At 42.5% G+C, this 17,224-nt stretch overlaps 1 protein-coding gene across 1 annotated transcript in view; it reads right to left on the bottom strand.

Moving 5' to 3' along the window:
• The window catches only part of CADPS2 (calcium dependent secretion activator 2), a 474,548-nt gene that overhangs the window by 62,197 nt on the left and 395,127 nt on the right, over positions 1 to 17,224 (bottom strand). The window contains exons 21-23 of the mRNA XM_054988125.1: positions 12,058 to 12,205; positions 9,661 to 9,675; positions 3,703 to 3,777 (exon numbers count right to left, since the gene is read on the bottom strand). Of these exons, the coding sequence (XP_054844100.1) occupies positions 3,703 to 3,777; positions 9,661 to 9,675; positions 12,058 to 12,205 (238 nt within the window). The remainder of the gene's footprint in view (positions 1 to 3,702; positions 3,778 to 9,660; positions 9,676 to 12,057; positions 12,206 to 17,224) is intronic.

The raw sequence follows: 17,224 nt of genomic DNA on the forward strand, positions 1-17,224 counted from the left end.
ATATGGATCCTCTGTTGTAATTTTACATGGAATGCCCCCAAGGTGGAATAATCCTGACATGCATGGTTTCTGTTCAGAAACGTGCATATTGGAATAAACATGCCTGGAGTCAAACTTCCCAGGGGATGAAATCTACAATGAACCACTAATAAACGAAATTATCAATCAGTAATTCAATACAAAATATTTATAAGCATTTTTTCCGATAATAAATGTGATATGAACAATATGTGATATAAGCTATACACCCATCATTCAAAATAACAGTGAACATCTGACCGTGATAGCTGGCAGGCATCTCTCAGTAAGTCTTAGTTCGGAAAAATTGCTTATAAATATTTTGTATTGAATTACTGACTGATAATTTCGTTTATTAGTGGTTCATTGTAGATTTCGTCCCCTGGGAATCTTTTGGTGCGTTTCAGTATTTTGTTCCTCTGTTGTTTTGTACTGGAGTCAAACTTCAGCAAATACTGTTAAAGTTAGCTGATGTAGATTTTCCGGGCTGTATGGCCATGGTCTTGGCCAAGACCACGGCCATGCAGCCCGGAAAATCTACAACAACTAACGTTCTCTGGCTGTGAAAGCGTTCGACAAAATACTGTTACAATCAATCTCCCTCTCCCAGGTTTTGAATATTTAATGTAGTTTTGTATAGTTCTAAATAAATGTGTTGCACAGTCACACACTTTCAGCCTAACCAACCTCACAGGGTTGTTATGAGGATAAAATGGAAGCATGGAGAACAATGGAAGCCACTTCAGGTATCCACTGGGGGGGGAACAGGGTATAAATGGAGTAAATAATAAAAAATGTAATAGCATTGTTGAAGTGCATTCAAGGACCTCCTGAGGCTTCCCAGGCTTTCCCAGGTCTTTCCAGAGCCTGTTTTACTCCAAAGTGTTGGGAAAGATCACAGCAGAGTGTAGAGGGGGGGCTGCCACATGGCTGGGAAAGTTAGGATTTTTCCAGCTCCAACCAACGTGGCAGCCATTTTCCGCACAGTGGTCATTTTCTCTCCCTTCTACCAGCGGCTTTTAAAAACAAATTGGTGACTGAGTATTATTATAATGATATAATGTTATAACAACAGCAGTGCAATCCTAAGCAGAGTTACTCCAGTTAGACTGGAGTAACTCTTTAGGACTGCACTGATATTGTATGTAACAGGTTCTCTGAATTCCTAGACTTCATTTGAAAGGGGCTAAAGAGTTACCTATTTTTTTAAAAAAATGATGCTGGGAATTCAAAGAATCTGTTACTCATATAGTATATTGATATAACAACATTCCATTTCTGATTTAAAAAAAAAACCTAAAAAAGCCCTGGTAGTGGGCACTGCTGGGGGCCTAGGGCAGGGAAATAACGGGGAAACCCGTGTGGAAGTCTTATTATGACTGCGCTATACTGGCAACCGCAGTAACAACAGGGGAACTTCACATGCCTATCCCAGTCTGGAAAATACCTGTCTTATTTTAACTAGCCTACACAACTTTTTTTTTTAAAGCCAAGTTTTACAATGGCTTTATCAAGCCTTGAGATACCGGCTAGTTTGAATGCTTGATAATTCGGGATATGTCCTTTTATTAGCCAGGCGATGGCAAACCAGTGTTGGCAAGATATTTTTATCTTTTTATGGTAGTCCATGGTAACTCTGTGAGTACTTCCACAAAACTATTTAGTGGATTAATTAACTATGGTAAGTCTATTGGAAATAGGGTTGCCAGATGACAGAGGGCCCCTGAAGAAAATGGCTACTTTGGAGAGTAATCTCTATGGCATTATACTCCGGTGAGGTATGTCCCTTCTCCGAACCCCACCCACCCCAGGCCCCACTCCCAATTCTCCAGAAATTTCCCAAATTGGAGTTAACAATCCTAATTGGAAATTAGTTTATAAAAGGAATACTGGAAGTATCTGGTAAACAGGACAACTGAAGTTCATCAGCCAGTTTGGTGTAGTGGTTAAGAGCGTGGGACTCTAATCTGGAGAGCCGGGTTTGATTCCCCACTCCTCCACTTGAAGCCAGCTGGGTGACCTTGGGCTAGTCACGGCTCTCTGCAGCTCTCTCAGCCCCACCCACCTCACAGGGTGTTTTGTTGTGGGGATAATAATGGCATACTTTGTAAACCGCTCTGAGTGGGCATAAAGTTGTCCTGAAGGGTGGTATATAAATCGAATGTTGTTGTTGTTGTTATTATGATCATTTCTGAAATTTTATTTTATAAGTATTGCACGAACGATTTGTTGAACATTAAGTTCTTTGTGTGTACTTATAAATCTCTAACATAGGGGTACTTTATATTATTTGAGAAAATGGATCACTGATGAAGACACTGTTGAAATGCATTTGATCCTATGCAGTATTTAGAAACAAGGTTGCATATGTCCTCTTTACTTTGTGATATTGTTTATTAAAATTAATATTTTATTGCTATTTAAAATAATAGATTTATTTAGATCTTTCCACACAACCTTTTTGGACTGTTTAAAGTACAGTTTGGACTCTGTGGCCTCCCCAGAAGCTACTAGATGCCTGAACTCATGGACGATATTATTTGAAGTCTTTAAGCCAATGATCAAAGACTTCAAATTAGGCCAAGAACATCAGAAAGGTCTTCAGAACCTGCAAGATCACTGCTTCAGGAAGAGTCTAGCTGAGGAGCTGTTACTTCTAGGGCAATCTGGCCATATTCTCCAAAAAGTTTTTGTCTTATCTTTGGTATTCTAAGATCTCACTGACTCGAAATAAGAATACCTTTTCATTCTAAAAAATTAATTATAGATTGTATACAGTGCCTAACACATGCAGCTTAATGCTCAATGCCTCATCGGGGTGGGGACCAAAAATCTGAAATGGCATCCCCTGACACATGGCAGCTCTACCTGCTTGGAGAGCAATCACCTTCACTTCTGAGTTGAGTTATGCACTGCCAGGTTTCAGCAGATGCTTGGAAGCAGAAGGAACCAGGGAGAATGACTCTCTATGTGCCAGAAGCAACAGATGAGATGCTATGCAGGAGGCTCTGAAGCATAGTGCTTCCTGGAGATCCCCAAATCAAGTCTGAGTTGAGGCCACCATTTTCTTTTTAAGTAATTGACAGCCTGTGGGAAAAACCTTTGACTCAAGACAACCATTTCCTAGCTTGTGCTGTGCTGTCCGGGAGCAGGGCTGTTTTCACACTACTTACCTGCTGCCCGAACATTGCGAAACATCGCGCAAAAAACACAGATGTCGCGCAAAACTCTTGCAAGAAGATGCTATCTTCCACGCTTTTTGCGCAATGTTTCGCAATGTTCTGGGAGCAGGTAAGTAGTGTGAAAACGGCCGAGGTAAGTAGTGTGAAAACGGCCCTGCTTTCTTGATCTGCTAGGTAACAGTGATGCCCCTAATTAAAAGCTAATCCTAATACTCTAAAAAAAAAACACGATGGTGCTGGATGCCAGTAATTAATCGAGGTGCTATTGCATGAAACACAAAAGAAATATATCTGATTAACAGACACTGCACAGAAACAAGGGTCCCATTTAAACCTGTGAATATCGTGATGAACTGAAGGAGTGCTAGTCGATAAGCCTGTTTTCCTTTAAAAATGCAACGGGTAAAATACAGAACAAAAGCCTCCTCTTCACCGAAAGCAGATATGGAAACAGTTTTTTTCTTCCCGCTGCCTCTCGGATACAAAGCATAAACACATTTACCTTCGAAACAAGGAGCAAAATTACTTCCTTCACCGTTTCTTCAATCAAGTCGTCTATTTTTGAATGGTATTGTTGCTGCATTGAAGAAGACAAAAACAGCATTAGTGTGTATATGAACACAGCACTTTTGTCGTAAGTCATATATGGTACAAAGCAGCTCACCCCGATGGATCGGATTTACTTAAAATTATCATTTTGAAAACCAGAAGAACAAAACCTTGAAAATGATCCACCCAATCAACACTTTCTTACACATGGTATTGAAAATTTTCCCATGTACGCTGTTGAGTTAAGCAGCTAATGGGGTTATTATTTAGATGCATTGAATTCTTATTCTTATTCAAGCAAAGGAATGTGAAGGATACTTTTTGTCTTCTCTATAATTAAGGTGGCTGTGTATTCCCCCCCCCCCCTTGGGTTGGTTTAGCTGGAGAAGTAAGACGAGAAAAAGATTTAATTAATAAAGCACTTTATGTCTGACAACTCTCATTCATAAGTTATGTCCTTCAGAAATAAAACGAGGGGCCAATTGTTGAATCTTAAAAGACCCCTTTTATCGGTGGAGTGAGTGGCAGTTTATACAACTCCTAGGCAATATACTCAAACATGCAAAAATATTCATCAAAAAAACTGAAGAAATAGTAATCATTATAAAAGGTGTAGTAAATAAAGCAGCTGTTATTTTCTATCATATTTTTCCTTCTCTCCCTCCCCCCAGTCCATGAAAACGCTGTCTTTAAATTAAATCTGAAAGACCTGCACACTGTGTCTCTATGACAATAGAAGAGACCTTCCATCCTGCAGTTAGCAGGGATAAGGGCTTTTCTATTCTCGACATCCATCCATCAGAAACATTTGTCTGAGAGCAAAAAATCCCCCCACCAGCCACCTCACCAAAAATGTGACTTGTAAAGACTAACCCTATCTTGATAGTTCAAGGCTACCTGAAAACAGCACGAGCAGAAACGCTTGAAGTAAAAGCACCAAAATCAATATAAACATTAGCCTAACTTGGCAGGAAGCCCATTGAATAGTTTTCTAAAATTTAGCTTTTCAAAGGCTATTTACCTTCTTTTTTCAAAGTTTCCACACAGATCTACAGAAGAATTCCCAGGAGAGCTGCCCTTTTGTCCCACAAACGCCCACTGTGCTTAGATTAATGGAGCAAACATAGTATATACAAGGAAGTGGATGCAGTTACATGTGTAAAGTCAGAAAGGGCCAATTACTGCTTTTGATAAAACAGATACAGCAATGCAACCCAGAGTTACATGTTCTGAAAAACCCACTGAAATCAGAAGTACAGACACTGGGATAACCATGGGTAAATTATATTGGGGTGGGGTGGGGGGCAGAGAGAATGACAGGCAAGAGAGTGTATACTTCAATGCAATTCACACTTAATTCATACATCCAATAACCCTCCTGTCAACCTAAGCCATAAACATAAACAATTCGTTTTGTTTAACCATCATTCAGAAATTGTAGGTAACTACCACAATCTTGTTCAATGGCTCTACTTCTTGGACCAGGCCATTCCCTTTGCGTAGCCTGCTCCCCCGCCCAAGCAAGCCTTGCCTGGCTGATGGATGGGCGACTGCTAAAGGGCAGCCACTCTTTATTTAGGCATGTTATTTGAAGCCCTCTCAGGTGACTGGTTTTCTTTCCTTTGGATTTGAAGAGGGGGGGAGAAAGCTCATGAATCTAGTTCAGGTATGTGAGGACTTGGTGGGTTTCAGGAGGTAAAGATGAAGCAAAAGCAGGGGTCATTTTGTAGAAAAAGAGCTGGAGGAACTCATTAGCATAACTCATTAGCATATGCCATGCCCATTGACATCACCAGAAGTGTGTCATTAGCATAACTGATTTGCATATGCCACACTCCCCTGACATCACTTATCCTGGCTGTTTAGGACCCAATCCTGGCCATTCAGGGCTGAAATTGGGCCCAAAATGGCAAAAAGGGGCTGAAAATGGCTGAAAAGGGACCCAAAATGTTCAGGATCGGGCCGCTGCTGAGCAGGAGAGTGATCCACCACCCATCAGAAGCCCAATCCGGGCCATTTTGGCCCCAATCCAGGCTGAAACGGGCCCCAAATGGCCAAGTCAGGTGGGTGGGGCCACTTGACTTGTGACCTCTTTGGGGGAACTGCTGGAACTGTGTTCCTGTGAGTTCCCCCTTGAAATGAGCCCTGAGCAAAAGTCATGCCTTTACATCGAGTGGGCTTATCTGGGTGACAGGAGAAGCTGAATCTGGTTCCCAGTTCCATAGTCACAGTTGCTAGTTTCTTATTCACAAAGACAAAGACAAATATTGGGGGAAATTGAAAAGCTTTGCACCTCAAAATAAAGTTTGTAGGAGCACATACCATACACTGCCATATTCAGCAGACTTTGCTCTCTAAGTGGACCTATTCTGGGCTTCCTACAAAGCCCAGTTCTTGAGTTAATAGCTTCAAAGTAGGGTGCCCCCAGAACAAATCAATAAGCAGAAAGGGAGGGTAGCTGTACCCGAAAAAAATGTTTGGCTCACCAAAAATCACACAGCCTAGCAGTCCAGAGATTGTGCCCTACACAAGGATGTGTGCTGATGCTGATCCAAACACTGGTTCTGGAGCTAAGACTGCCTATTTGGGCCATCTCCCAGACGCTTGTATTGGGAACAGTTGTGAATAAGGAACTGGGAAAAATACAAGCCCTCTGCACCCCAAACCAATCTTTGGATCACCCCAAATTACACAGCCCTTAACTCCAGAGACTGTGCCGTACATGAGGACATGTGCTGGTGCTGATCCAAACACTTGTTCTGGAACTAACACCTTCTATTTGGGCTGCCTCTCAGAATCTTGTCTTGGGAATAGCTGTGAATGCGGAAGTAGAAAAGTTACATGGCCCCTGAACTCACAAATTAGTCTTATACCACCACAAGCCTCTGGGGAGATTTCAAAGGAAGACCTATGTACAGTCCTTTGCAGTGGACAATATTTCCACGGCTTGTAACCAGGTGGCCAGATTCATTTTGTCAAGGTAAACCTTGCCTTTTCCCCCAGTATGGACCCCAAAGCAGCTTACATTATTCACCTGTCCTCCATGCCATATTCACAACCTTGTGAGGTGGGTTATGCTGAGCATGTGTGACTGGCCTGAGGTCACCCAGCAAGAACTGGGCTTTGGAGCAGGAAGCACCTTTGGTCCAAAAAATAGGAAGCCAGGTTCAGGTAGCCGGCTCAAGGTTGAATCAGCCTTCCATCCTTCTGAGGTCAGTGAAATGAGTACCCAGTTTCCTGAGGGTAAAGTGTAGATGACTGGGGAAAGGCAATGGCAAACCACCCATTAACAAAAAGTCTGCCAAGAAAACGTCCTGATGCGATGTCCCCCCATGGGTCAGTAATGACTCGGCGCTTGCACAGGGGACTACCTTTAACTTTACCCCAAAAGAATCTGTGAAGTACTCAGATTCAAATATTCCATTGCGCTACGCATAAACTTTGTACACGCATCTTCTTCGGTTTAGCATTAACTTTATTTATTGCTTTTTTGGAAAACTGTATGTTAGCTTGAAAGCTGTTAGATCCTTTTCATTTTTAAAAATATCTGATCACTGTTTTGGGATTCTTTCTGATAAAACTTGGTTCCGGTGAGTTTCTGGAAAGGTGTCAGGAGGAGCGGTAAACCTAGAACAAATGCCGCACAGCCCTTTATCTATACCTGCTTTGATCCACAGTGTCATGATTCACATGTCTGTGGGCAAATGGTTGTTTGGGCTTTTTATTGCCAGTACAGCACTTTTAAGGTCAAGAGGATTGACATTAGACAAGGACGGTTCATTCTCAGGTTTCCGTCTTTTGACTTTTAGAGGTAGAAAAATCAACATCAGGATTTTTTTTTACACACACATTTGACTAAAATAAAGCATTTTTATATATTTCTATTATTCCCCACCTTTTTCACCAATGGTGACCCAAAGCATCGTACATCGATCTCCACCCCTCCATTTCACCCTCACAACAACCCTGTGAGGTATGGTAATCTGAGAGTCAGTGCAGGGTTGCCAATCCTAGGTTAGGATAGGTGGGTAAATTTATTGTATATGGCCACTGGCCTCTACCCTAGGTTAGGAAATTCCTGGAGATTTGGGGGGTTGGAGTCTGGTGAGGGTAGGTTTTGGGGAGGGCAGGGAAATTGGCGGGGTATAATGTCATAGAATCCACCCTCCAAAGCAGCCATTTACTCCAGGGGGACTGATACCTGTTTTGTGGAGATCACTGGTGATTGTGGGAGACCTCCAGGCCTCATCTGGAGTATCTGGTCCAAAGTCACCCAGCAAACTTCCACTGCACAGTGAGAATTTGAACACGGATGTTCCAGATCCAGTTTGCACACTCTAACCACTACACATCACTGGCTTCAAATGATATACTGAAACTTAGATATTGAGTCAGCAACGTGCTTAATCTCAACTCCCCTCTGTCTGGAGATCAGGGGGTGGGGCCACCAGCCATGTGACCATTTTCTCCGAGGGCATCCCACTGAGTTCCACCACCGCTTTTCCCAGAAAAAAAGCCCTGCTTATGATTAAGATTGGGGAGAACTGGGTTCAAAAGCCTGCTCTGCCCTAATACTCACTAGGTGACCATGGTCCAGTCACTCTTTTTCAGTGTAACCAAATCTAAAAGGCCATTTGTGTAGGTGAAATGGAGGAGAGGAGAGCCCTGAACTCCCTGAATAAAGAGTGAGATAAATACGTGATTTTTTTTTCATGCAGCTCCCTTTAAATTTCGGCTTCCTTTCTCAGGAGACTTTAGGCAGAAACCCAAATCTCAGAATTTGGGTTTTTAGGTTTGAATGTTGACTCTTGAGGGAATTCTCTTTTCCTTTCTGTTATTCTTTTCCGTTCTGTTGTTCCAGCATACAAAATAGTTTGGCTTTTGGTGAAGCTTCCACTCTGATTGCAGCCATTGTATTTTAGTAGAATCAGAAAGCAATTTCTTGCATCGAGGATGAATTAAAAAAAATAAAGAGGGAAATACCTGAAACCAGGGCTGTTTTCACACTACTTACTTGCTTCCGGAACATCGCGAAACATAGCGCAAAAACCGCGGAAGATAGTCTTCTCGCGAGAGTTTTGTGCGATGTTGCGCAAAACTCTTGCGAGAAGACGCTATCGTCCACGTTTTTTGCGCTATGTTTTACGATGTTCCCGAAGCAAGTAAGTAGTGTGAAAACGGCCCAGTTTAATAAGCTAAAAGGGTTCATTAAGATGTGATGAATCTAATATGCACCACTTGTGTGGCTACTGCGTTTGCAATGGCAAGCAAATGCAAAGGGACCCTTTCATAGTTGGGTGGGTGCAGCCTTTCCCATTCCTGCAGGAAAAGCTGCCAAATTCCTTTTCCAACAAAACTATTACGAGTACTAGAACCCTGCCACCAGGGTCTAATTGTTAGGCAGGTAACTGCCTGGGGGTGGGGGGGCGGTGCAGGGATCGGGGGGGGGGGGAAGCTGTGAACGGTTATCTACACCCAACTTGGATGTAGATAGTTGTACGGGAACTTTTATATATAGAATTAGAGAAAAAATGGTTTATTGGTTATAAATAAATGTCAATTTAAAGATCCTAGATGGCACATTGATTACTTTATAGAACGGGACGAATCAAATTGTGCATCAAAGCTGTGAAATGGGCTACAAAATTCAATAAAAATGGTATTAAAAATGACCCAGCAAAGGGTGTGCACGCTTCTCCTTGCTTGGGGCACTATGTAGTCCAAGGCTGGTCCTGTCTGTCTCCCCTTGCATTGGGTCACCTTGGCATCTGTCTCTATTCTGCTTGCGACTGGATGTCTACATTTTTGACAAATGCATGTTAGGAACAAACGAAGCAACCATTTGTTTACAAGTAGCATACATGGGGGAAAAAACTGAAGACAAATAAATTCTAAAAGAAAATCAACTTACCCACTGATTACCAATCTGGGTCATGTGACAGAAAGCCCCCAAAAAACAGACAATGGAGAAAAATGGTGAAAATAATAATTATAAAATTATACAAGAAACAGCTGTTGAAACTAATGACTCGATGAAGTTTATTGCTTAAAAAATCAATAGGAAGTATAAAACAAAATGAATGACAAGACAGAAATGCTAGAAAAAGACAAATGTTCATAAGTATGACAGTTCTGCACAATAGGACTGTAGGTATCTGAGACTGCAATATCATAATATCAGGGGTCCATAAATTGTTGGCTGGGCTCTTGCTGCTATGTTTCTTGCTGCTATGGAGGCCAGGGGTTGTCTGTGCTTCTTGTTCCACGGAGGCAAGTAAATGTGTTGCTTTTACACCCACTGTTAAATAAAGGAGATTCTCAGGGCTTTTTTTCAGGGAAAAGAGGTGGTGGAACTCAGTGGTGGAACTCCAGATGGCACTTTTGGTCAGCTGGAACAAGGGTTTAATGTTTAAATTGCCCTTGGTGAAAATGGGCACATGGCTGGTGGCCCTGCCCCCTGATCTCCAGACAGAGGGGAGTTTAGATTGCCCTCTGAACCGCTCCAGCCTCTCCAGTGGCGCGGAGGGCAATCTAAATTCCCCTCTGTCTGGAGATCAGGGGGTGGGGCCACAGGCCATGTGACCATTTTCATGAGGTGATGGAACTCCGTTCCACCATATTCCCACTGAATAAAAGCCCTGGAGATTCTACTGATGCTGCTTCCCCATACAGCACACAGCCTCATATAATTTTGGAGGAAAAACTGTGTCCCTTTTTTCTCGTACCTTAAAAACAATTTGTTACTGTTAAGGCAGAGGAAGCTTTCAGTGTTGGTTGCTAAAAGTAAGTCTCTGGTTGTCACTAGTGATTTGTGGATTCCTGCTTAAATCTCTTCCCACCTTGGTCGCAACTATTCTTAAAACCACAAAAGCCATATAATGTAGAATTAATGTGACATAACTTTCCATTGACTGTTCTGGACAGACCAGAAATCTTTAGTCAACAAAGGAAGCCAAGGAAAGGCAGGCATGTTACAAACATGCTAGCAAGTATGAGCTGTTGCTACTTGAATGCTGAAGAGCATTTTAGGATATGAAACAAAAGGAAGATGATTTAACGAAAAAAGTGTGGTTAAAAAACCCAGGGAGACAGCACCTTCGTTTAGTTGTAGCAATTAAAGCACTGTACTGCATATCAGGTTCCCACAATCCCTAATTTCATGATACTTGAAATTCGATGACTCTTCTAAACAACGCAAAAAACAGAATAGGTCTACTGTCTGCCTCTTCTGATTACTGTCCTGTAATTGTTTCTTGCCTCCAGGAAACCAACAGTGCACCTCTTTGCTATCCCACAAATCATTATGGTCCATGTACCAAATACTTTTGTATATGCACAACAAACAGAAAAAATTGAAAAACAGAGAAACAAACAGAAAAAAGTGTTAGCTATCAGTGCATAATGCTTACCACGTGAGTACAGAACCTCACAGTCATTATCTCTGCAATCTTAACAGCCACCCTGTAAGGTAGGCCAGTATTATCATTCCTGCGTTGCTGTCTGGGGATAGGCGTTTCCTCATCCCGTGCTGATGAAACACCACATTCGCTGAGTAGCTATGTTTAGGGGCATCTGGGTGCGGTGTGGAGGCTGAGAATTGTCTCCTTACCGCCTCCTGTGAGAGGAGGTTCTTGAGAGAGACTGAAAGCCCCAACAGGGAATGTTCACTTTAAATGGACTGGGGAGAATACAGAGGGCTCACCTTGCTGCCCAGTCCAGGCAGCAGAGTACAGGAGCAAAGCAAGGAAGGGGAAGGGTACCTGCAAACCTCCTCTCCTCCCTGTGTGAGGTTGCAAGGATGGTATGGAGAGGAGGGAAGGGGACATGCCCTGATGGGTCAACCCCTTACAATTCCTTTGGGGAGGGGGGTGAGGCTAAAAGTATGTCCTATTACACTAATGTGACCCATATACACATATTGTTATCAGGCCATCAAGCTTCATTTCTGTGTTAGTAGTGGAGTTAAATGGGACAGGTGATTGAGAAGGCAGGGGGAGAAAGAACAGCTAACACTATGCTAGATCCTCTAGATATCCGTTGTTGTTTACACAACCATGGCAGGATAGTCGTGGGGGAGGGAGGAGCAAGGACTCGATACAATAACAGGGTGCTCCAGTTCCGGGCCAATACTTTCCTAACCCTTTGTCTTACATTTTTTGAATGGAAGTGTCAAGGAAACCCAGTTCTCTCTTCCTCTCTTTAACCTGCAATAACCAACCCAGAGCATTGAATGGAAATTTGGCAGTTTTTTTGTGCTCCTTTTAATCTTTTTAAGCATACGTTTTAAGGTGCTGACGCTTTCACCTACCTCTTGCCCCCCATCCAGGATACACAGTTTAGCCGTTTGCTTCTTTGCATCAACCAACACATTGAACATGGTGCATACGGAAGGGGGAATGCGTAAGTCTGTTGATTTGCTCGTCTTTTGCAGCTTGAGTTCAAATGCAATTCTTGTTCTATTAATAAAGCAAAAATCACAGGAGAAAAAAATGTCATCATTCTAAATAACCGAAGCGTAAAAGCAAAATCCGTATCCAACGTGTTAATTTAAAACCTATTTATTTCAAGCATGTGAAAATCAAGCTAGAAATGTTTAGCAACACGCTGCTTTAAGCAGTAGAATTATCATATGCATGCGCCTTAATAAAACTTTCCTGGGAGGTGGTGGGATAATCATCTCAAGGTTAGATACTAATTTAACTAAATAACTGCATGCCAAAACATCACACACATAAAACACATAATATGTTCAATGCTTTCTGACAGATCAGTTTCCTTAACAGTTTTTTTAAAACAGCAAAATACAGAATCTAAGGTTGACAATGTCACATATTCAGGCAGTTCTGACAACTAAAAAATGCTGTTTGAGCTTTAGCAAGAGTGAAACTTGTTTCTTTAGAGATGTAGAAAAAAAAGGAAGTAAAATGATTGAAGCACTCATGGGAGGGCAGGAGGAGAAGGTATCTCAGGGAATGGAAGTGTGCCAAATACAGGAAGGGGGCAAGTGACCCACAGGAGCAGGAAAATCAGGAGACATTCTAAGCCTTTATTACTAAGCAATAGTCTCCAGGACCTCCTAATAGAAACTGACTCTGGACTATTGGAACAAAGACTTCTGCCCCAAGCTCCATAGAGTTCAAAGGAAGCCCCAGTGGATGAGAAGATTCAGGCTTTTGCCCCCCCCCCATAATAGGAGGAAACATGTGGTGATGACTGGGGGCTCCCTACTGAGAGGAATAGAGGCTAAAGTGTGCAGACCAGACTTGACATCTCGAGAGGCAGGTTATCTACCAGGTGCAAGCATCCAAGATGTGACAGAAAGGCTAAAGAGAGACTCATCTAGTCTACAGATTATTATCCCTTCTTGCTTATCCATATGGGAACAAATGATACTGTCCAGTACAGCCCAGAGCATATTAAAAAAGGCTATGAGACTCTGGGTAAAAAGGTGAAATCACAGGTTGTGATTTTGTCACTTCTTCCTGTTGATGGCCACGGCTTTGGGGGAGAGAGAAGAATACTGGAAATAAACAACTGGCTACACAGATGGTGTTGTCTAGAAAGGTTTGATTTCTTGGACCATGGTCTATGCTTTTTAGATGAAGCACTTCTATCAGGAGATGGTTTGTACCTTACAACAGGAGGAAAAAATATATTTGGCAAGAGGCTCACAAACCTGATAAGATGAGCTTTAAACTAAATCATGTCAAAAACCCAAAAGCGAGTATGATGCCAATTACAGGAGATAAGAGCACTGATGACGAGTGAAGAAGGGCAAATATTCAGGGACCCATTAATTTGCAGGCAAGGACAAAAATGAAGCACATAAATCCTGAATTCTGATGTCTCTACACTAAAGATGGGCACGGAACAAAATTCCGTATAGAATGGCTGGTTCGTTTGCACCGAAACATGCATTTCATAGGAACGCGTGTTTACGGAACAACCAAATTTTTCCAGCCATTCTGTGGCTGGGTTTGGAGTTTCACAGACCCCGCACCAGTTTCAGCCCACTGGCTGAACCCAGCGTGGGGTCTGTGAAATGAATAACCCGGGCAGCAGGAGAAACAGGCTGTCAGTTTCACAGACCCTGTGTAGGGTTCAGCCAATGAGCTGGAACCAGCGTGGGGTCTGAGAAACTGGCAGCCTGTTTCTCCTGCTGCCCGGGTTATTCATTTCACAGACCCCGCACTGTGGGTCTGTAAAACGGACAGCCCGCACAGCAGGAGAAACGGGCTGTCATTTCACAGACCCCGTGCTGGAACCGGCATGGGAGCTGTGAAATGACAGCATCTTTCTCCTGCTGCCTGGGCTGTCCATTTGTCAGTTTCACAGACCCCACGCTGGAACAGTGCGGGGTCTGTAAACCTGACAGCCCGGGCAGCAGGAGAAAGAAGCTGTAATTTCACTGACCCCACGCCACTTCTAGCGCGGGGTCTGAGAAATGATAGCTTCTTCTACTGCCAGGCAGCAGGAGAAAGAGGCTGTCTGTTTCAAATGCCCTGCACTGGCTTCAGCAGCTGGTGCAGGGCAATTGAAATGCCATGGAGCAACAAACCACAAACTGGGAAAAGGTCGGAAGTTCATGGTTTGATGTTCTGTGGAATGCTATAAACCACGAATCACGTGGTTCATTTTTTTTGTTCTGTGCCCATCTCTACTCTACACCAATGGGAAAGTATGGGAAACAAACAGGAGGAATGTGAAGTTTTAATATAGGAAGGGGACTATGACCTAATAGGTGTTACTGAAGGTCAGTTGAGAGTCTCTGGGTAAAAATAAAAGGAGAAAAACGTAATAGTAGTACTATAGTAATACTATGGTGGTGTGATAGACCACCAAGCTAGGCAGAAGATTTGGGATGATATACTCCTAGAGCAGATTACAAAATTTTCAAAGAGACAGGACATAGTGGTTATGAGAGATTTTGATTACTTTGATATCTGTTGGAAGTCAAACTCTGCTAAAAATGTATGGTCTAATAAATTCCTGACTTGCCTTGCTGACAATTTAGTCTTCCAGAAAGTGGAGAAGGAAAAAGGGGGTCTGCTATCTTGGACGGGATTCTCACCAACAAAGAAGATGAGGCGGAAGTATGGGAACCCTGGGTAGTAGTAACCATGTAATTTTGGAATTTCACATCTTGGGTAAGAGGAAAGCTGAATGTAGTCAGACATATAGGACTTCAGAAAAGCTAATTTCAACACGCTCAAAGTTATGCTGGGTAGAATCTCATGGTCAGAAATACACAAGGACAAGAGAGTTCAAGATGGGTGGGAATTTTTAAAAAATGAAATATTGAAGGCACAATCACACAATTCCAATGAGAAGGAAAATTGGGAGGAACCTAAAAATCCAGGGTGGCTATACAAACAATTTTCTAAAGATCTGAGAAATAAAAAGACCACATTTAAGAAATGATAGGAGGGCCATATAACCAAGGATGAATATAAACAAATAGCCAGTGCTTGTAGGGAGAGTTAGAAAGGCTAAAGCTCAGTATCAGCTTAAGCAAGCAAGAGATGCTAAACACAATGAAAAGGGTTCTCTGTTATGTTCAAAGCAAGTGGTAGGTTCACTGCAGGGAGAGGAAAGTGGAATTTTACAAAGTGATAAAGAGAGGGCAGAACTGCTAAATTCCTACTTTGCCTTGGTCTTCTCTTGCAAGTGAAACTGCTCATCCTGGCAAAAAGAGAACACATGATGAAGGGAGTTGCAGCTTAGGATAAACATAGGGGTGGTATATAAATGCCAAGCTACTTTAAATGAAATCAAGTTCCTCAAGGTCAGATTAATTGCATCCTATGATACTAAAGGAATTTGCTGATGTAATTTCAGAGCCTCTGTCTATCATCTTCGAGAATTCTTGGAGAACGGGTGAGGTGCCAGAAGACTGGAGGTGGCCAAATGTTGTCTCTATCTTTAAGAAGGGGAAAACGGAGGATCCAGGTAACTACTGACACGATGTCCATACCTGGAAAGCTTTTAGAAGAAATTGTCAGTCCTTGATCATTTAGATAAGACAGCTGTAATTACTAAGACCTAGCATGTGTTCCTCAAGAACAAGTCATGTCAGACTAACCTTCATCTCTTTTTCTGAGAGAGTTACTACTTTGTTGGATCAGGGGAATACTGTGGCTATAGCTGATTTTGATTTCAGTTAAGGTTTTCAATAAGATTTCATATGATATTCTTATGGACAATTTGGTAAAATGTGGTTTGGATCCTACTACTCTTAGGCGAAAGATCTCACCCATATAGTGGCCATTTTCACACTACTAACCTGCTTCCGTAACGTTATGAAATGTCGCAGAAACAAACATGGAAGATAGCATCTTCTCACGAGAGTTTTGTGTGACGTCACGTGACGTCGTGCAAAACTCTTGCAAGAAGACGCTAACTTCCGCGTTTTTTGTGTGACGTTTCACAATGGTACGGAAGCAGGTTAGTAGTGTGAAAACGGCCAGTGCTTGTAAATGGTTCTTCATCCTCTTGGAGAGGAGTGGCATGTGGAGTGCCTCCGGGATCTGTCCTGGACCCTGTCTTGTTCAACATCTTTATAAATGAGTTAGATGAAGGAATAAAGGGAATGCTCATTAAATTTGCAGATCATAAAAATCAGGTGGGGCTGCAAATACAGTAGAAGACAGAATCAAGATTCAAGATGATCTTGACAGGATGGAAAACTGGGCTAAAACTAACAAAATGAATTTCAATAGAGTTAAAGTTCTGCATTTAGGTAGGAAAAATCAAAGGCATATTTATAGGATGGGGAAGACAAGTCTAAGCAACAGGATATGTGAAAAGGATCTAGGGGTCTTAGCAGATCATACATCGGACATGAGTTAGCAGTGTAACGCGGTAGCTAAAAAAGCAAATGTGATTTTGGGCTGCATCAATAGAAGTATAGTGTCTCGATTATGCGAAGTGATGGTATCACTTTACTTTCCTCTGGTTAGACGGTACTTGGAGTACTGTGCTCAGTTTTGGGCACCGAAGGATGTTGACATGTCCATGTCCAAAGCATGTCCAAAGGAGGGCAATAAAGATTATTGGGGGTCTGGAAACCAAGTCCTATCAGGAAGGGTTGAAGGAGCTGGGTGTGTTCAGCCTGGGGAAGAGATGACTGAGAGGTGATCTGATAGCCATCTTCAAGTATTTGAAGGGCTGTCACACAGAGGATGGAGTGGAGTTGTTTTCTGTTGTCCCAGGGGGTCGGACCAGAACCAACAGGTTGCAATTAAATCAAAAGAGGTTTCAGCTAAACATTTAGGAAGAACTTCCTGACAGTTAGAACTGTTCCTCGGTGGAACAGGCTTTCTCAGGAGGTGGTGGGCTCTCTTCCTTTGGAGTCTTTTAAGAAAAGGCTAGATGGCCATCTGATAACAGTGCTGATTCTATAACTCAGTATGAATTTAGGCAGATTGGGTGGGGGGGAGAGGGAGAGAAGGGACAAGCTCGTACTAGACTCTTGT

This window comes from Eublepharis macularius, chromosome 9 (assembly GCF_028583425.1).
Source record: "Eublepharis macularius isolate TG4126 chromosome 9, MPM_Emac_v1.0, whole genome shotgun sequence".
NCBI classification, from domain to species: Eukaryota; Metazoa; Chordata; class Lepidosauria; order Squamata; family Eublepharidae; genus Eublepharis; species Eublepharis macularius.